Below are 21,606 nucleotides of genomic sequence, written 5' to 3'. Positions count from 1 at the left end.
AAGGGAAGCGGCACTCCCATGGACCCCTAGCTGGATCTATCCTCTCCTTCTTCTACTTTGAGGAAGACCCACTTACTTTGATCTTTCCTATAAGGCCTTATCAGCCAACTCTTCTTACTTTATGACCCTTGTGCTATTAGAGTACTTGAGGGCCATGGGGTCTTTTCATTTCTGGCCTTACAACTATGTCCTCTATATAAACCTTACTATATTTCTTCTATAATCTTCCCTTTCCCCTTCAATATACCCTATTCCTCCTATGGGTTTAAATTCGGAAGAAGGCGAGTTCATCTTCATATATACTTGTGACAGAAAGCTGTCACAAATATATATGAAAATAATCAAATACAAATAAGATTAAATCATGAGCTATCATATACAAGAGAGATAAACCAAGGGGTCCGACAGGGATGTCCCCTCTCAGCAACTCTTTTTAATATCTACTTAAATGAAATAATAATAAAATGGAGTAAAAATTTACATCAAGGAATTAAACTTTCACCTACAGTTAACTTAAACACTCTCCTCTTTGCAGACGACCAAATAATAATTACAAATTCTGAAGATAACTTACAGAAAGCTATTTTAGATCTAAACGAGATATCCAAAGATTATGGTATGATGATACCAACTGAAAAATCAAAAACTATGGCCTTTAAAGGACAAGATCCAGCAAGAACTAAAATAGTATTAGATAACAAGATCTTAGAACAGGTGAATTCATTTAACTACCTAGGATGTATGATCACTTATGAAAATGAAAAAGATATAAACATAAAAATTGCAAAATATTTAAAAATAACAGAAGTAATTAACTCTATATTTAAACCAAACCTAGTTCAAAAACAAACCAGGCTAAAAGTATACAATACATTAGCCCTACCGGTCTTAATGTATGGAAGCGAAATCTGGACAATAAAACAAAAAGACAAACAAAGATTAACAACAGCAGAAATGAAGTTTATGAGAAAAACTGCAAAGTATACCCTATTTGATCACAAAAGAAATGAAGATATTATGACAGAATTAAACCAAGAACCAGTAATTGAAAAAATTAGAAAATATAAACATAGATGGATGGAACATAGATGGATGGATGTTTAACCCTTTTCAAGATAATAAACAAACTGCCTTTAGCATTCCAAAACACTGATGCCATGACCTTTCCTGCTGATGGAACAGACTTTGTCTTCTCTGGTGCTGAACAACCGGCTTCTGTCCACTGTTTTGACTGCTGTTTGAATTCTGGTGTGTAATGGTGAATCGAAGTTTAATCCATAGTAATAAATCAACACACAAATTCAGTTTTATTTTGTTAAAACTCTCCAAAGTACTGTTCAGAGATTTTCATGTGAGTGTATTTTTGATTTTCTGTGAGCAAGTACAACACCCATCTTGCAAAAAGCTTTTTCATTTGCGATTCTTCATGCAAAACGTATCCTATACACATTCTTTTGAAATGCCTATATTCTCAGCAATTTCATGCACTTTGACTTGCCAGTCATCCAATACCATATCGTGCACTTAATGATTTCTGGTGTTGTTACACTTTTTTGGACATCCTTCACGTGGATCATATTCAAGGCTGGTACGGCCATGCTTAAACTCAGTAGCTCATTTCTTAATCGTCAAACACGAAGGAGAAGAGTGTCCATAAACTTTTATGAACTTCGAATGAATTTCTTTTGGTGTTAAACCTTCTTTTACAACGAATTTTAGAACTGCACAATACTCAATTTCATCCATTTCAAGGGATACATACAACACTTTTTGCTTCAGACAGCTGTATAAAACAAACTACTTGATAGAATGACTTGCAATTTCACATAGATGCTTATAAAAGATGTACCAACTTAGAAAAAAAAAAAAAAAAAAAAAATCATGCCAATAGTGTTGCCATCTATGGTCAAGGCCGAGAACTTTGCAGACCACCCACAACTGAAAGTAATGTGGTCACATGTTACTAGTTTGATTTTAAATGGGAGTGATGTACAAGTTATTTCAGTTTTCAAATATTTGAACAAGAAATGTTTTAATAGTGTGAAGTGTGTATTTAAATACATTAACACTCAGTTAAAAATGTCTTGGGAATAAAACATGGATTTAAACCACAGCTGTTATTTTCCACAGTACCATATGGCAGACTTAACATCCACATGAACTATTCAAACTATACTTTACACGATTCCTTCCATTCCATCTCTGAGAACAGTAAACTTAAAATTCCCTTTTTAAAATTAGCTCTTGCTCAAAATTTCTTGTCATACTTTCTTGCAATCATCTGCTATGCGTATCACTCTCCAAATTTCGATAACCTTTATAAATATCGATTAGGATTTCGATATTCACAACTGAAACTGGCTCTATTCTCTAACTTCATTAAATCAGGGTAAAAGAGATTTCCAAGTATTTGCAATCAATGAACTAACATAAATTATCTGTCTATCCACCAGGTAACTTTTAAAGGAACATGTAGCATTGAAGATATTAAAAATCATAAACATAGTATATATATAAATGAACACAACTGAAAATAAACATTTTCTACTAAAAAAAAAAAAAAAAAGTGCATTATCAGTGTAGTGCAAACAAGAAATGAAAGGAGGCAAATATTGCACTCAAACATGCTAGAAGAATGATATCACACATCTGAAACCAGAATAGCTGAAAACATTTGCTAAGAATAAGAATCTTCCAAATTTTTGGAATAAACGGGCCAGCATTCTAATTCAAATAAGGATATGCAACAAGACTTAAGAATGCTTTCTGGACAGACATCCATGTTTAAAATTACTACTGTGAACTAGGCTTGTATCTTTTCCAAAAGTATTCCATTCAGTATCAATACCATGTTACATAAATCCAGACTTGTGAGATTTACAGTAACAGATACAGCACTGGTAATTCTTTTCTCCACTAAGTGGTTGTCTTGGAGTGATGGCAAAAAGAACTAAAGCTATGAGGCCAGAGTCTCTAAGTTGTGTGTTTTTCTGCCAGTTGCCAGAAAAAAAATATACAACATATTTTTTTTTTCTGGCAAAAATAAATATGCTGATATAAACTGATGACAAATAAATAAACTAAGATTGATAAAATAGACACAGATACCCGATGATTATATAAGATGGAAATCCTGTCATGTAGACTGAACTTATATATCAGGTTTCAGACAAGGTGATGATAACACCTTCATGGCAAATACCATTTTTAGATCAATGTGTTTTAAAAGAGTGAACAAGGGATGTTTTTTTTTTTTGTTGGTGTTTTATTATATTTGTAATTTTTTTTTTTAATGTATATCTCTCTCACAAAAATCTGTTAGTCAAAAGTATATTAGTTTAAGTACCATGGGTAAGCTAATGAGATAGCTCAGAAACTAAAGTGCTCTAAAAGACCAAACATAATATTTTTCAAACCTTCAATAAGTAGTTCTTTTCTTTTAAGCTTACACGGTGATACGAATACATTTTTGAAAATTATGGAGACAACTACCATGTTTGAATAAAAACTTTAGTTTAATATAACTAAAATCTACATTCGACGTTTATGTCAAGGTCATCTTCTGGAGCACACGTTCCACCTAAAGTTATTCACAAACATCTATGTCAACAGTGGGATTCAAATCTAGTTGGTTGGTTGGAAAATGTATATACTATTTGCTAAGCCAACAAGGCAAAATTTAAAACCTAAGTTCATGCTTCATTAAATCAATATGTGAAATAGGCTAAATTATGTGCTTTAAATCTGATATGCTTTTTACAGTATATTGTGGGAAGAATAAAACCTGAAGGAAGAGAGAGAGAAAAAAAAAGCTTTTTTTTTTTTTTTTTTTTTTTTGATAAATTAAATAATCAAGAAATTACTGCATTCAGGCCAAATAGAGGTTGTCAGGATCAGATTTTCACTTTATGACAAATAGTTGAGAAATCAACAAAGATCTGTATTTCAGTTTTGTAGATCTGGAAAAGGTGTTAAAATAGATTAGATAATATCATAATATTAATCCTACTGGCTGCGCCATTGTTTAAATATAGGATTTTTATTTAATCTCTGTTTCTCTAAAAATTATTTTTTATTTTTCCGAGTGTACCTACAGTATATATGCACAAGGGTTCACTCCAAATGGTGCAATGACATCTTTTTTACTATTGCTTTCAGAATCAAAAATATCACTGACTTAAGACCAAAATACAAAATAAACATTTAATAAAACAAAAACAATATATATATATATATATATATATACACATACACACACTTTAAACAATATTTCATAACTAACTACAAATTTAATTGGATCCAAGACCTTTTAAAAATAAACTTACACTTAAGACTAAACACTTGGTTTTCACGACAAAATGTTCATAGCCAGTTTCTTTCTCTGTCAAGGCCCTTTTCCGAAGATATATGACTTTATTCTTCATTTTCATAGGATCCTTTCTCATCACTCATGTAGCACACATTAATTTTTCCTGACTCAATTGTCTCCTTTCCAGTAGAAATAATACTTAGATCCGGCGACTTAAGACAGATGAAACTTCCCAATCAGCATTTCCTCAAACATTCCTTTAGAACATAAATAGCAATTTCTTCTTTTATTCACTAATGCTTATTAGTGAATATCAAGTTCGACCAATCGCAGCCAGTCTCGCCTTATTTGGCGAGACTGGCTGCGATTGGTCGAACTTGATAATTCCGACACTGCATTAGATCGCAGTATATTTGTTTCGTAATCTAAAGCATTAATCGAACAATTCCAATTATTAACTATTCAATCACTGTCGAAACATAAGCTGTAATCTTTAACATGTTATATTGCATTTATATAATGTTGTAAACATTGTTATTATTTATAAACAAAAACAAAATTTACATTTTTCATTTTTTCCTTGGGGGGGGGGGTGCTGCAGTGTCGCAGTGCTTATATACGGGCCGCCACTGGTTAAGATCCTTTCTAATGTCTTCACTTCCCCAATTTTCCCTCAGCCTCTCAATGGTCTAATCTTTGATCAACTGCTTTATTTCAAACCCAATTCTCAGTTCCCACAAGTTAAAATTGGTTTGAATACAATCTTATAAGCTACAAGTTTACTGTTTTAGCTCATTTTGCTACTATTCCATATAAATTTCAGTTAGTTTTCAACCAGACCATCTTTGCTTATTTTGTTGTCTATTTATGCATTTAAATATGGAAATCCATATTTGCCAAGAAACAGACAGAATGATTTGGCATCTTTACTAAAAATTGTGTCTAAATAACTGAAATATATATTTTATTTGTTCTACAGATTCTCCAAATGCAATTGAAGTTTGCTATATTCCTGTCTATTTTCATAGTCTTTGTTGCTAATTTTCATACCAAATATCTTACAGTACTTGTTCAGTTTAGTTAAAGAATCCTGGAGACTTGCAAGGGATTTGTTTCGGAGACAACATCATCTTCATAAAGCAAAGAGCCAAGTTTGATAACCATCTCAGATTCTAATATCAAATTTATGTCACTTTCTTTAAATATGTAATCAATATAGATGGTGAATAAGAATTGAGATAGTGCACAACCTTGTCTTACACCTGATTTTATATCAAACCATTCTTCCTATATTTCTTCAATTCTAACTATTGACTTACAACTTAAAATTATTGCTCTGTATAATATTCCATTTACTTTAGATAATTGTAGCATTCTGAAAAGCTCTTGGCACCTTTTCATGTGCTTTTTCCAGGCCTACAAAACTTAAATATGTTCTATTTAAGTCTTGTTCTGTTCCTATGATTTCTCAACAATTTATCATAAAGTGAAAATCTGATCATATCAATCCCTATTTGTTATTTTTTTACTTGAACTTGTACATTGTTGAAGTTTTTCTTCCACAATTTTCTTAGCATCTTCTCAAATATGCTTGTAGAAATTTTACCTGAATAATTAGAAAGAAAATTCCTGTGTAATTCTCATAAAATTTTATGTTTTTACAGATGTGAACTACAAAAGTTCTACTCCAATCATTGGCATTGGCACTCTAATCCAAAAAGCAACTCTCACTTTGTCAAACTTAGTCTGCAGATACAATTAGCTACAGTAAATATCTTGTAGTGTGGGAATGTATCTATAGGACTTTGTTGAGGACTTTTTTTTTTTTGCTTTTCAGTAATTTGTTATAGTGATGTTTGCTATAGTAAGAGCTGATGGTATTAACCTTGCGGAGGTCGCGGTCTAAAAAATTGCAGCGTAGGTCACGTGTATCTGTGAGATACACTCATTACTAGTATGTGCTAAAATGCGTTAAAAAAAAAACACTGCAAATATAATACATGATGGTTTATTTATTTTCAGTTACAATCTATAAATTATTGAACAAAGAAACAAAGAAAAAAAAAAACTAAATCAATACTATACTGACATTGGAGCTCGTGGTATCTTTCAGATACAATTTATCAAATATTACTTTCGCATTCGACTCTATCATTCTCATCAGACTCGAATAACAAAATCACTGTATCTCTTCAACATCTGATGGATTATCCAATCGATATATTTTTCCAGCCATTTTCAACAGTAAATTAAAAAAAAAAAAAAAATAAACCAATACTATACTGACATCGGAGGTCATGGTATTGTGCAGATACAATTTACTATGAAATATCACACACCTTTACATAACACGTGTTAAACCAAAACTGACTGCATAAACAATGTGGAATATCACTCGCAATATATGAATGCACAGCTACTCATGACCTCCCAGCTATACACTGCATATGTGTAAAAATATTTATATAAACAATTTGTTTGTATCTGTCGGATCAGCCGTGACCTCCGCAGGGTTAAGAGATTTAATTCCTTCCTATTATAGGAGAATGTTAAAATTCATCTCGATTTTAGATTATGATGAATTTTTAAAAAAAAAAAAAAAAACATTTTTGGTTCATTATACATCAGTTAAGGCTACAAGGACATGCATATTGTTCCTTTTAATTTGTTCAAAAAAAGATCTTTGAGACATATTGTGATCCAAATATAAGCAAAAGGCAGAGAAAGAAGTGGACACTATAAAATAATATTTACCTGGAAAATCCATACATAGGTGATCGAGCTGTAAAAGTTTCTTCCTGTTCTTCGTCTTCTCCAGTATCACTGTAATGTGGAGGTGGCTCATTGCGGAGTAACCTGGCCAATCTTTTTTGATATACAGATCGTGTAGAGTCTACAAGAAATAAAATAACAGATCTTATAATGAATAAAATTTCCTTAACTAGCTTAAATATCTGTCATTAAAAGTCAATTCTTATATTAATCATTATACTTTTATATAAGTACATTATAAATAGAACAATTTCAAAGTTTTGATTTATTGGTTAGTTATGCACCAATATATCAATCAAGTAATTCAGATTAATTACTCTACCATGCACTGATTAAAGTTTCCAGTGTTAGCACATAATTAACACATTATTTGGCATATCATAAATTGGTGTAGTTCATGAATATAACATTTTTATAAAAGAATGTGATAATCATAAAACCGACAATTTGATCAAAACACAGCAGTTGATCAAGACTTAGCAGAAATAAAGTTAATCACATAATATAAAACCATAATCATTTAGTGATGCCCATGTATTTTATTTTTTAAGTTGTGGTATATAATAAGGAAAAATTCATTTATCTTTTGCAATGGACAGTTACAAATAAATGCACTGTTTGATATTTTATATGTAAGAGAATTCAATTTTCACTAAAGCTTTACACACACATACACAAACACACACTGCTATCTCAATAACATGTCGCTTTTCCTGACCTGCAGTTTATAAAGAATTTTATCTGCAGACCCTTCAATGAAAAATTAAAGAGCTTAAGGAAGCAACTTAAGAGAGCTGGGTCAGAAGTAAAACACTTGACCAAAGACTAGAGATGAGAGTCCTGATTTTAATATAATATTGTCATTGATGCCATCTGTTCATCAGATGGCATCAATGGCAATATCATATTAAAAACGAGGATATTAGGAAAGAACCTGACATTGTCAACATCCAGGAATGCGTTAGCAGAGCTAATCTAAGGTGGTATGGTTACTTAAACAGAATGAGTGAGAAAAGATTAGCAAAACAAGCGTTCTCTGCCAGGTTGGCAGGAAAAAGACCCAGAGGAAGACCAAGATATAGGTGGATTGATATGGTAAAAAGTGCCTTAGGAGATAGAAATATAAGATCTGATGTTAGAGTCTTGACAGGTAACAGACTGATTTGGAAGAAAATTGTAGATAGGAAGTTAGTAATGATGTAAATTTTACATGTAATACTATCATATCCCATACATGAGGAAACAACTTTGATTCAAAGGCTAAGTAATTCTATAGTTAACGAGCATTCCAGCTATAAAAGGGATAACTTCCTAGTTGAAGGAAATGCCAGCCAGATCTACTAGCTGGCATTTCCTTTATGGTGGATGATCTTTACTGCCTGGTAACATAGCACCAGGCTTATTGCTTATTGGGGGGGGGGGGGGCATGAAGTGGCTGTTGCCATGTTTGATTCTGGGGTTCTGATTTGTTTCTCCCAATTTTCCAACATACTAAGTGAATGATTCTCATCAAGGGTATGCCAAACACACCCCTGCAGGCTGGCAGCCAAATAGTATACAGATCAAACTATCCTGATATGACTGGATGCTTCTCTATGTGTTATATAAAAGAGTATCTCCCTCCCAATAGGTTTCTTTGCTCTTTTTTTCTTCACCTTTGGAATATTAACATGACAGTAAACCCAAATCCCAAACAGAATTTCTAACAATCCTCAGACTCACCGAACATCTGGATCTTTTCTTAACCAATTCTACTTCAGATACACTATTCAGCTAATGCTCCTCTTGGTAGTTCAGATCACAATCTCATCAGTGTCATACTAGTGGAATACCCTCCTCTCAGCCATTCACAACTTCATGTACCTTGGCACTATAACAATGCCATATGAGAATATTTCTGATATTTTTTTTAATACAGATTTAATGATTTTTTAATAATGTTGCTTTACCACAGTACACCCACTGGAATATCCACCATACACCACTGCATCCTACTTATACAACAAACCTTATAGTGCACAAACATCTCAAGCTTCAGGACAATCTACAATAAGTATCCTAAATCAGATCTCTCTTCTTTGACTAACTTTCACTCCTAGCGTTTCCTGGCTTAATCACAACACTTCTAAAACACCCTCACTTCCAGAAAACTTGGCATCTGCTTTTGCTCAAGACATTTCCTTTAATCTGCCCAGTTACTTACTCTGCACAAATCTCAAATCCACCCATCCTTGAAATACTCTATCATATTTGGGATGGTGCACTTAAAAGAAATCTCTAAAAATTCTTGAAGAAAGTAAGAGAGCAGTTTAGTTGATTAACGATTCTCTTTTTCTCTCTAATTCACATTCTCACCTCAGCCACTGTCTCGCAGATGGTATGTTACTACATTATGTCTCTGTCCATACACACAGCATTTATTTATTATAGACCTTGCAGCCTGTTACGTGTAGGATTTTATATATGGACAGTAGTGATAACAACTGTAATCATCACTGGATACACAGCAAGTTACATGACATCCAACTATAAAATTAATCATAATTTAAAATTATGAATCTTTTTACAATTGTTTCTCTATTCTAATATATTATTAGTTTCGGTTTTGTAACATGTATGATTGGCACTTGCAATGTGCTAGCTATTAATATTATAATTGTTAAAATGAAATGTAAACCATTTGAAATTGATGTACTTACTAGATTCTGATGGTTATGTTACTTTCAATCTTTTTTATTTTGGTTCATATCTGTGAAGTGTTGAGATATCTTTTGTTCTTTGTGGAAATATTCTCATTACTCTAACGAAGACAATGAGTCAGCCATTTCCATATAACTTCTTCCTTGCCATTTACATGAAGTGCAAATGCTTGCCAAGGAGATGGATGGGTGATTGACAGCCGACTGAGAGAGCATTCAGTATTGTGGTAACAAGGAAAACAAGTAGAGAGAAGGCAAATTTGAAAGTGGCAACCAGAGAATGTTTTTAGGAAGTTTTTAAGAAAACACAACAGTCGAGAGAATATTAATAGAAGATTCAAAAAAGGAATTGTAGCACCGTGAATCTTTCAACTGGAAGAGTTGAAACTATCAAGTGTTTAGTAAATAAAAGAAAATATTGGAGTTGATGTTCTAATTCAATGTTTGATTAAACACTGAATGAAAAAGTTTGGGCTTCTGTCTTAAGGACTCTGGATCTATTTTTTATTCTACTGGAAAAAGTGCAGAATTAATAAAATCTGAAATTATAAAGTGACTTAACATGAAGAGCTCTACATAGATATGTTGTTTATGAAATAGTGGAAGAAACTGTTTTTCTCTGGTAAAGAACTGGTGATGATTGTGCATCATATTGAATTGTGAGAGGTCTATGCTAAATGGGGAGATAAAAGAAAAGGATCCCTTGGAAAGGAAGAAGTAAATTTTATACTGTCAGAAATGGCCTAGCAAAGAAACCGACTCTGTTGAACATTTTGTTGTTGTGGAAACAAGGTGTTTAATCTGGTAGACATGATTAAGCATATGTTAAACAATCCAGTAATAGAATGAGTCAGAGAATGAGGATTTTAATTATTTTAGCATAGACTCATTTTTGTGATTTTCATTCTAAAAGAAAGAGTTAAAAGTTGCTCTATACCAATTGGAATGAACTCTTGCATAATTACTTAATACCTGTGTAAAACAAAGTGTTTACAGAGATAATTAACACAACCCCTAATATCCGACCTTACAGTTATCCAACATTTTCACACAACAAAAATTAATCACTCCAACTCTCCTGTAATTGCCGAACCATTTACATCATTAAATGGACCTCCATGTGTGAAGGAAATCTGAGCTGTGTGTATGTGTATGAATGGGATACCGCTGTCATCATGAAAAGGGCCTATATGCGAGATGTGTTCAAGATTGTCTTTCACTCAATGTTCCCCCTACTGTTCAAATTGAGTGCTTTTGAGTTGAAATGTCAATAGTGAAACTTATAAAAATAGGTTGTGGATTTCTTTTTTCCTTCCTCCTGCCCTTTCGAATTTTTACTCAGAAGCCCATTTGAACCCATTAACCAAAAGAATAAAGAAATACATTTTATTCCTTTTTCCCGCCAGCTAATTAATTCTTTTTTAATTTTTTTTTAAATATTTGATGTTTTTTTTTTCTCTTCTACTAATTGTTTACTTTTTATCCTCTTATACATGGTCTGAATTTTAATCTATGAACACTGCTACTCCTACTACTCCTATAGGAATATACTCATTCTCTTACTGCAGAAGGACAAACTAACAACAGTATTAACAAACAATTGCACTATAGAGAAACCCCACAGGCAGGGATCCAGAAATACAACTTAAATCAACTAGTCACAAAAACTTCAACACTCTGAACTTCAGAGAGTTGAAGCCTCAAGAAAAGTATAAAATAATGACCACCTGGTGAGGAGTGTGACATATCACCGAGCAGATGAGTGATCATATGGCATCTGATGCCTAATGAAGAGATGGATGGAATGTATCAGTCTACTCTATATAAATAGTTATATAAGTGATATTAAAAAAAAAAACATTATTATTATTATTATTAATATGGCAAAACAAAGTAATACATTATTTAATTCTCACTACACATCACACATAATTATACAGAAATATGCTTTCCTTTAATTTCTTTGGTTTAAAATGTATTCAACAACCAGTACCGGATTAAGGGGCGGGCTGACCGGGCACAAAAACTAAGGCCAGTACTAGAGCCTTAGAGCCTCTGCTCCTTCCAAAAATAATTACCTGGCAATGGAAGCATTGCTATACTTTCTTCTGCTTCAAAGTATTGTGGTTAAACCAGAACATCAGCTGAACACATGCTTTTTATTATGTATAATGACTAATGTTTATTATGCATAATTATCCTGCTGCATGGCCAACACAGAGTCTGCCTGGGGCACGAAATTATCTTGGTCTGACACTGTCCACAACACAACTCATCACAACTAAATTTGGTTTTGTTTTGTTTATAATGAAGCATGAATTTATATAAATTATCCGTAAACAATAATTTAATAGGAAAGACATAAAACAAAATGCATGAAAACAAGAATGTAGATAGCACTTGATGTGGAGCTAGACTCACTTTTACGTTGGTCTTTGACATGTCTTTGTAAGATGATTGTATTTTTTAAATAACGTTTTTTTTTTTTTAAGCAATCTCATTATGCAAAAGGTTCAGGTATTTAATTATATTTAAGGCAATTCATGTTATTGCTGTGAAAATAAGCTTAGGACAATATGTAATTTACAATTCAATAACTTGAACCCTTAAGTAGGGTTGAGGGTGTTGAAAGAATAAGATGTATAGATGTAACACAATATTTAAATTGTGTCAACATTAATTTTTAATCAATTTTTAAGGCATTCCGATGTTTTAAATACAGATATATGAAGAATAATTTGGACATAGCTTTGTAGGATGTTGCTGGTTGTCTTCTTATTCAGTAGCATCCGGAGTATGGCAATATACATTTATCTGCTGTTGAAGTATGACTGAAAGGGGGGGGGGTGAAAATGTGGGGATAGAGAGATGTGGGAGAATTATCGGTGATGCAAGAAGTATGTGATTTAAAAAAAAAAAAAAACAGTTTTTTTAAGGTTGGGCAGAGAATTCTTTAATTTTTTCATGAAATTATAATGTAAGAAGGGCACCATCATTTTTTTAATAACAGATTGTCTATTACACACTGTATATATATGTGTGTGTAGAATTAATAGGTAAATACTGAATTAAATGAATGAATTTGATTTGATTATACAATTTATCTACTGGAAATTATGTCTAATTTAAGTGTATTCATATGAAAAACTTGCTTGTTTTGCGTTTTTTTTTTTTTTTTTTCTTTTTTGAAGTGTGCAATATTTACTGCTTTCGAGTAAAGAGCAATAACAACACATTAATGGCAGTGTAAAAATAATCATAATTTAAAATTATGAATCTCTCTACAATTGTTTCTCTATGTAGGTTAGTATATTATTAGTTTGGGTTTCGTAACACGTATCGTCATCACTTTCAATGTGCCATATTGATTTCTAAAACAAAAAACATTTGAAATTGATGTACTTAATAGATTCCAATAGTAGTAATGGTTTCAATCTTCTTTATTGTAATTTAAAATTGTTAAATGTTGAGATATTTGTTGTATTTTATAAAGATATTCTCTTTATGTTATCGAGACACGCCGGTCATTACCACGAAATTTCTCGCTTGCTATTCAGTATCAGAGTGATGGAGAAAAACAAGTATGTAGATAAGAGAAATTTGAAAACGGCAACCAGAGAACTTTGTTTTTAGGATACAAGTTTTTAAGAAAACATGACAGTCGGAAGAATAATCAAGCTCAAGTAGATAAAATGAAATAATGAATCACAAAAGACAACTATATTCAATTAGCTCTATATAAGGAGGATGTTGACTACTTCCGTCCCCTACTAAACACAATTTTATTGAATCAAACAGGCTGCATAATGCTAGATATTATCACGAGGAGGAGCACATCAGATTGCAGCAAATGTGGACATTTCTTTCTTTTAGACAGCAGCGCACAAAAATATTATCATCATTGCAAAGGCACCTCCATGGAGTCCGAAGATTCATCATGGAAGACCCAAACTATCCACACTATCATACTCATACCGCTCCTTGAATCCATTAACAAAGCACTCACATCTGACTTAGGCAACAAATTCCATTCATTCACCACTCTCCAAGCAAAAAATCTAGCCCTTGCTAACCACACTCTTGCCCAATTTCTAGAGATGTTGGAAGTTTTTCCACTTGGTTATATTATAAATTAAAGATGCCAAGATATTATATTCTTGGTTTTATACTTTATCCAAATGTAAGCAAACAAAATTTGCACATGAAGTAACTTCATGACTGGGCAACTTGTATATTATAGAGGCTGATGACCTCACATCCTTATACAGACATGTATAATGCTTTGCAATATGGGAAGGGCCAATTAATTTAAATTAATGAAAAGCATTATACATGTCTGTAAGGATACGTGCTTTGCATTATGGGATACTAAGGCAACTGATGTGAAGTTATCAGCCTCTATAATATACAAGTTGCCCAGTCATGAAGTTACTTAATGCACAAACTTTGTTTGCTCACACTTGGATAAAGGATGAAACTAAGAATATAATTTCTTGTCTTTAATTTATTCCAAGGATGTTCTCTTAACCTGCCCCTCTAGCCAAGTGCAAAAACATTCCCCATGCATCAATCCTATAAAATCCTTCAAGTAACTTAAATGCTTCTATCATACCTTCCTTTTTCTTTTGCCTATTTACCAACTTTTGCAATTCACAAACCCTTAATGTATCCTCATAGGGAGCATTCCACAGACCACTCACCATCTTGGTCATCTGCCTCTGGTTCTCCACCACATCCCCATCCTCAAGAAACTCAGGAGACCAGAACCAAGCATAATAATCCACATGTGGATATATCAAGGCCTTACAAAGAGGAATAACAACTCCCTTATCTTTACTTGTTAATGTGTTGTTTGATAGCCAAGTAAACTTAGTAATATGACCTCTAAACTCTGTCTACCCTCCCTCCCCTAAATCTCTAGCTTCACCTATTTCCTAGAGTACAGTTCCCCTCAATGTGGTACATAGTATAATCTTGGATCCCAAAATGCAAACTTTACACTTTTCCACATTAAATTGACATCCATTATGTTCAGCCCATATTGTCAGCCAATTTTAATCATCCTGCAAGCTCTCACCATCACCTTTATTACCCAACTTTGTATCATCAGCAAACAACTGAATATCTCCCTTCAGATTATTTCTGTATCATTTATTTTCAAAATCAGGGATCAGCAAACTTTTCATTTAATAATCAGTCCCACTACTGTCACATAATAAATGTCATACTTTTTTAATTTTTTCCATTCCAATTCTAAAGAACCAAATTATTGCTGGTTGTAGTACCTTTTAAAGTACACAAACTGGCCAATTCTTCATGAACATTAAGGTCATTATCGATGCCCCGAGTAAAATATTATTAACTACGCAGTGTCTGCTACTTCAGTACTTTCATCCATTGTCAGAGCATAACAATCAAATGATTTTGTTTTAAATTAAGCTGCTCAAAGAAATTGGTACCAATTTCTTCTACTTGCCTTATACAAGTCCTGGCAGATAAACTATATCTTGAAATAACGCCCTCTTTTCTGGGCATATTTGTTCAATTAAAGCTAATAAACATCGTTTAATAAATTCTGAATCTGTATAAGCCTTCCTTCTTTTGCAATCAGTTCTGCTATGACATAACTAGCACGAACAACCGATTCATTATGAATTCTTTTCTTCTTAAATATGTTTTGCTGAGCAATCAAAGAAGCTTGCAATTTATTAATTTGATTTTTTCTAAGTTCACAGTTCAAATCCTTGTATGGATTTCATGTTCATTCTCATATTGATGTCTGATATTATATTCTTTCATAACAGCAACACTTATTTTAACAAATAAGACAAAGGGGCTTATCCCCATTTTCAATAAAGAAGTACTCGCTGTTCCATTCATCGTTAAACCCTCTTTCATCTGCAATTTTACGTTTTCTTCAACCCATTTTTGAAATTATTTTTAACAAATATATATCCTCTGAAAATAATTGTTGATGTTATTGAATTATATTAAAAGACAAACCAGGGAATGCAACTGCAAAAGTGCGCCAAAATCTTAGTTGTTGTGAATGAAGTCGCCTTTTTATCCCCACTCATGATAACTCACATGGTTGATTTGCACCAAGTTGAATGGCGATATCACGACATATAGGTATAAAATTATTTTTAATTTATTATTCATATTATAAAATGTATTTAAATAATTCAACATACGAACCACATGATGTAAGTATGGTCAACCTTTCATGGGCTGCTAAAAATGCACATTTGGGCTGCATGCGGCCCCAGGCTACATGCAGTATCATTGTGTAGCCATTCTCCGTGATCCAACTCAGCTGTTACTACTCCATTATAAAAAGTTAGTAGATTACTAAGGCATGAACAACCCTTCACAAAACCATGCTGCCCCTGGTATGGTATCATATTCTTATCCACTTATTCCTGGATTCTCTTTTCGATCAACTCTTCCAGTACTTTTGCCGCCACTCCCAAGATACTAATTGGTATAATATTTGCTACCACAGACTTAGATACTCCTTTATGCAAAGGACTTATTTTACACTCCTTCCACTCTCTTATGACTTTGCCAGAGCTGAGACTTTAATTAAACAGCTTAATCAAAGGCATCACCAGTTCTCCTGCACCTTCAAATACATCAAGATATGATTTGGCATTCTTTCATCACCTGATAAATTTCATTCTAGTATACTAATATTAAAGAAGAAGTGAGACATTTAGTGATTTTATTTATTTATTTTTAAACATGAATCTCATGTTGTTAACCTATTATACAAGGGATTGCCAAAAGGTAATCCATATTTATGAATTTAGTGACACAAAACACACGTGTTGAAAAGATTATTTTACTGATTAATAATAACTTGACGTTTCGACCCTGTGTTGAGGTCATCATCAGAAGGATACATGCGGATACCAAGCTACATGCTGTTGCACTCTATACAGGCAAATTACATCTACGTTGTTAACTAATCTTTTTTCTTAGCCAGCCCTCTAGTGATAAAAAAAAAAACTACAATAAACTCTGCTAGTCCTCACGTACTAAGATTCTTCTGGAATTATACAGTTCATATTGTTATGTTATGATTATCTTCTGGATTTGTACAGTAAGGTTGCTATTGAATGTTCAGGAAAAAAAAAAACACTTCACCAAGTTTTCTCGAATTGAGATTTTTCTTTGTGGTTGCTATGAAGGTTACGGATGGGTCCTCCACATTCTTGGAATGTTAGACCATCGTTTTTATTCAGATTCGGATGAATGTTTGAGCATTTCACATGCTTCCTTGAATTTCAACTCGATCCTTCAGGTTTTGGTGCAGTGTAGGGACTTGGTACCTTTCCAATCAATTTTGTGGTATGTTTGGAGTGCGTGATCAGAAAGGCCGGTTTTTCCAAAATGGAGGTATTTTATGTGTCGTTTGTGTTCATCCTTCCTGATTGGGATGGTTCACCCTGTTTCCCCCTATGTATGGTATGTTACATGTGCATTGCATTTTGTAAACCCCTGGGTGGGCTAGGTGTGGCAGAGGATCCTTGGAAGAACCGAGTAGGTGTCTTAATTTGGTCGAGGGTTTAAAGGTGGTTTTGATGTTGTATTTGTAGTGTTCTGTCTATTTTTTCGGAAATGGCATTAACATATGATATAGCGATAGCATTCTTGAAATCTTTTTTTATTAGTGGTATCTTTGTGAATGGTTTTTATACTGTATCCATTTTTTATAAAGGTATGTTTGATGGTCTCATATTCATGGTTAAGAGCATGTTCATTTGAACAAATAGTTTTGAGCTCTGCATTTAAGGTTGCTTATGACCCCTAGGTTTTTGTGTTGGATGATGATAAGAAGTTTTGTGTATGTACTGGCTTGTGTGTATGGGTTTGCAGTAAACTGAAAGGAAGATGTGTGACAAGTGTGTCTAGGAACGGAAGAGAGTTGTTTTTTTCTATTTCAATGGTGAATTGGATGCATTTGTGTTGTTTGTTCAGGTGACTAAGGAATGTATTTAGTGCTTCGCGGCCGTGGGGCAAAATGGCGAAAATATCTGAGCCAAATTTTGGGCTTTAGGCAAGGCGACTCTAGAGTTCATTGCTCAAAGTCTTCCATATAAAAGTTCGCTATTGGGGGGGAGAGTGGTGAGCCCATGGCTGTACCCTCTTTTTGAAGGTAAAAATTGTTTTGCTACACGAAATATTCAGAGTGGAGTACATGGGCAAAGAGGGCCGTGATGTTGTGTGGAAATATGTTCTATAAGAGCAAGATAGTATCACTAATTGGGACATTGGTGAAAAAGGAAGTTATATCAAAGCTGACTAATAGATCTTGGTCGTTGAGTGTAATGTTCTTAATTTTGTTTATGAAATGTTGTGTATTTTTTATGTAGGAAGGGGAATGACCAACCAATTCCTTGAGTGTGGCCACTAATTTTTTGGCTAAGTGGTAATTCGAGCTGTCGATTCCTTCCACAATTGGACATAATGGTGTGTCTGTTTTGTGTACTTTTGGCAGGCCATAAATTCTGGGCGTGCAGGCATACTACGGTATTAATTTTTTAATTGTTTCTTCCAGCCACGTGTTAACTGATTTAAGTAGTTCTCTTTTTGTTGCGTTGCGTGGGGTTGTAATTTACCATTTGGTAGTGTTGTGGTCCGATACCAAATGGTTCATTTTTCTATGTGGGTGTCCGATTTAAAACAACAGTGGCATTTCCCTTTATCTGCTTTTGTGATAATAATGTCATGGTTATTTTTTTAGGGATTTGAGGGCCAGTTTTTCAGCTTTGTTTAGGTTGCTGCTTAATTTTTTGGTTGAATTTAGTAAACAGACAGTTTCCATCCGTATTTTGTCAGCTAAATTGACGGGGAGGGATCTTAACCCTCTCTCGATATGATAGATTATATCTAGTTTATTTACTGACCTCATAGCAATGGCGTAATTTAAACCTTTCTCTAGTAGCGAGAGTTCATCTTGGGTGAGGTTGTGATCCAATTTGTTGATAACCAGACAGTGGTCCGATGGTGGATGGTTACTCCTAACTGTGTTTGTGGGTGATTGGCTGCTTCTTTCGTTATGGCGTTGTAATCGTCTTGTGCCTTCCTGTAGTTTTAATGCTTGAAACTTTGTTATTAATTGTTCTTTCTTTTTGAGTAACAGATGCTTGGCTGAGTCGTCTGTGATCTTGTCCAGAATATCCCAAATTTCTGGATTAACATACATGGATAGCTCAAATTTTAGTTGCAACACTTTGGCTTGGGTAAATGCTACGTTCTTTCGTGCCTCATGGATCTGTTCTCTTAACAACGCTTTTTCTAGCCTGGCATAGATACAGAGCGCTTTAGCTGATGTAAATTTCTTCTTTAGTTTAAAGCAGTTGGGTATTAAGTTGCTGTCTCTACATCGTTTCAAAAAAGGCTAGTCGATTAATTAACATGGAACTGTTAATTAATCGAACCATCCCAATCAGGAAGGATGAACACAAACGACACATAAAATACCTCCATTTTGGAAAAACCGGCCTTTCTGATCACGCACTCCAAACCACAGAATTGATTGGAAAGGTACCAAGTCCCAATGCCACACCAAAACCTGGCTCGAGTGAAAATTCAAGGAGGCATGTGAAATGCTCAAACATGATCCGAATCTGAATAAAAATGATGGTCTAACCATTCCAAGAATGTGGAGGACTCATCTGCAACCTTCATAGCAACCACAAAGAAAAATCTCAATACAAGAAGACTTAGTGTTTTTTTTTTTTTCCTGAACATTCAATACAACCTTACTGTACAAATCCAGAAGATAATCATAACATAACAATATGAACTGTATAATTCCAGAAGAATCCTAGTACGTGAAGACTTTAGCAGAGTTTATTGTAGTTTTTATTGTTTTTTTTTTTTTTAATCACCAGAGGGTGATTAAAAAAAAAGAGGCTAAGAAAAAAGATTACTTAACAACGTAGATGTAATTTACCTGTATAGAGTGCAACAGCATGTAGCTTTGTTCTTATACACATGTATCCTTCTGATGATGACCTCAATACAGGGGTTGAACATCAAGTTATTATTTTATTATTAATCAGTAAAATAATCTTTTCAACACGTGTGTTTTGTGTCCCTAATTTTGCCACACAGCAAATGATAAACTTCTATTTTGTCATATGTGATGTGCAACTTTAACTGGACTGCTTGAATTGTTTAATTACGCTATTTCTGATGTGGCCCAATTAAGTGGAATCCACCATATATATATATAAATTATGACTGTCTTTTCTAATGAAGAATTTCTTTAAAATTTTATAAGAAAGTTGTGAATATTCCTGAATATCAATTATATGCAGCAAACAGCTTTCTTATTTGAATTCAAAACTGTACATACCTACAACTGGACCTACAAAGAGTCCTTCATCTCGCAGTCTTTTATACAGTTCATCATCTGTCAGCTGAGATATATTAAGACCATTAACAATCAAACTTGTCATGGTGCTTAATTTCTAGAGGAGAAAAAAAAAAGATGTTTGAAAAAATAATGTGAAAGATGATCTCAAATATTTATATAAATAACAAAGATAATTCCTACTTTATATTAGAAATAAAATACAACCGTATATGGTGATAAGTAAAATATAAATTCACTTTATATCATCATAAGGAATGCTTAACATGTTAATATACCATAGCTAATTTAGTATCAAAGATGCTCTTCAAATGGAAGGACCTGAGTTTGAATCCCAAGTAGGATATGAAGAGTCTTTATCAGAGCTTTTCAAGAAGAAATATTTTAGAAGGAACTTGGGCTTTTGCTATGATAAACTAACATTGGTTTTATTTTGCAGTCTTCAGCAGCATTTCCACCAAAAGGAAGCAACAATCTGTCCTTTAATACCTTAAATTCTGGCATAGATTATACTTCATATGGCACATAAGAACGATCTGGCATTTTTTTCCAAAATAAACTAGTCTCATCTACATTAAAACCAGTTGTGGTAAGCAAGCCTCATTTTGATGCATAGGCGATAATCAAGAACTATCTATTAGAAGCAACGTCTAAATTTAATTGAAGGGTCAGGAAGTTAAATATATGTGTGAAATGGATAAATGAAGAGATTAAGCGTGCAATAGAGAAAGAAGGCATTATAAAGGCAACATAAGATGAGTGGTAATAATCAATTCCATGAGGAGTACAAAGAACAGGCAAGGAAAGCGACTTGGTTGGTAAGGGTAGCAAAAGTGCAGTATGAGCAGCAGTTAGCTAATGAAGCAAAAAAATATATATATTACAGTAGAATGACACTGATTGGAGAAAACAGCATAACAACAACTGTGTGCTTATGCTATTTTATATATCTCAACTATATCCTCTGCAGCAACTGCTGCAGAGGATATAGTTGAGATATTTAATGAACAGTTCATAAAGGTCTTTTATCCTTGTGAATGTGAGATACAGAGTTTGAAAACACTGGATGATGAGGAGAGACTGACTGTGAGTGAGATATATATGTAGACTTGAGCAAACAGTGGGACTTGATGATATATCATCACATATTTTTAAGGAATGTGCCAGAGAGAGAGATGACATCTGTCTTGACATACTTCTTTAATATAAAACTTACATTGGGTCAAGTTCCAAAAGGATGGAAGGAAAGATTGTACTGCTTCATAAGGAAGGTGACAAAACTCAAGCTTCAAACTATAGGCCAATCTGTGTGTCAGGTGTTGTGGTTAAAGGCTTAACATGTTAATATACCTTAACATGTTAAAGGCTGGAAAGAACCAGGGTTCAGAATTGGGTTGACAACAGTATCTTTGATAGACAGAATGGATTTGCTACAGGGA

The 21,606-nt window shown here is 33.5% G+C and overlaps 1 protein-coding gene across 2 annotated transcripts in view; it reads right to left on the bottom strand.

Annotated features, from left to right (window-relative positions):
• LOC150109217 (uncharacterized) overlaps positions 1-21,606 on the bottom strand; it is a 75,350-nt gene that overhangs the window by 29,304 nt on the left and 24,440 nt on the right. For both annotated transcript variants that reach the window (XM_090406351.1, XM_090406359.1), the window contains exons 2-3: positions 20,150-20,264; positions 7,064-7,202 (exon numbers count right to left, since the gene is read on the bottom strand). In XM_090406351.1, coding sequence (XP_090262477.1) covers positions 7,064-7,202; positions 20,150-20,252 — 242 coding nt within the window. In that variant the 5' untranslated portion in view covers positions 20,253-20,264. The remainder of the gene's footprint in view (positions 1-7,063; positions 7,203-20,149; positions 20,265-21,606) is intronic.

This window comes from Typopeltis vanoorti, chromosome 2, assembly GCF_054136105.1.
Source record: "Typopeltis vanoorti isolate ZY-2024b chromosome 2, IOZ_Tvanoo_1.0, whole genome shotgun sequence".
Lineage (NCBI taxonomy): Eukaryota > Metazoa > Arthropoda > Arachnida > Uropygi > Thelyphonidae > Typopeltis > Typopeltis vanoorti.
This window is presented reverse-complemented; position numbering and strand designations above follow the sequence as displayed.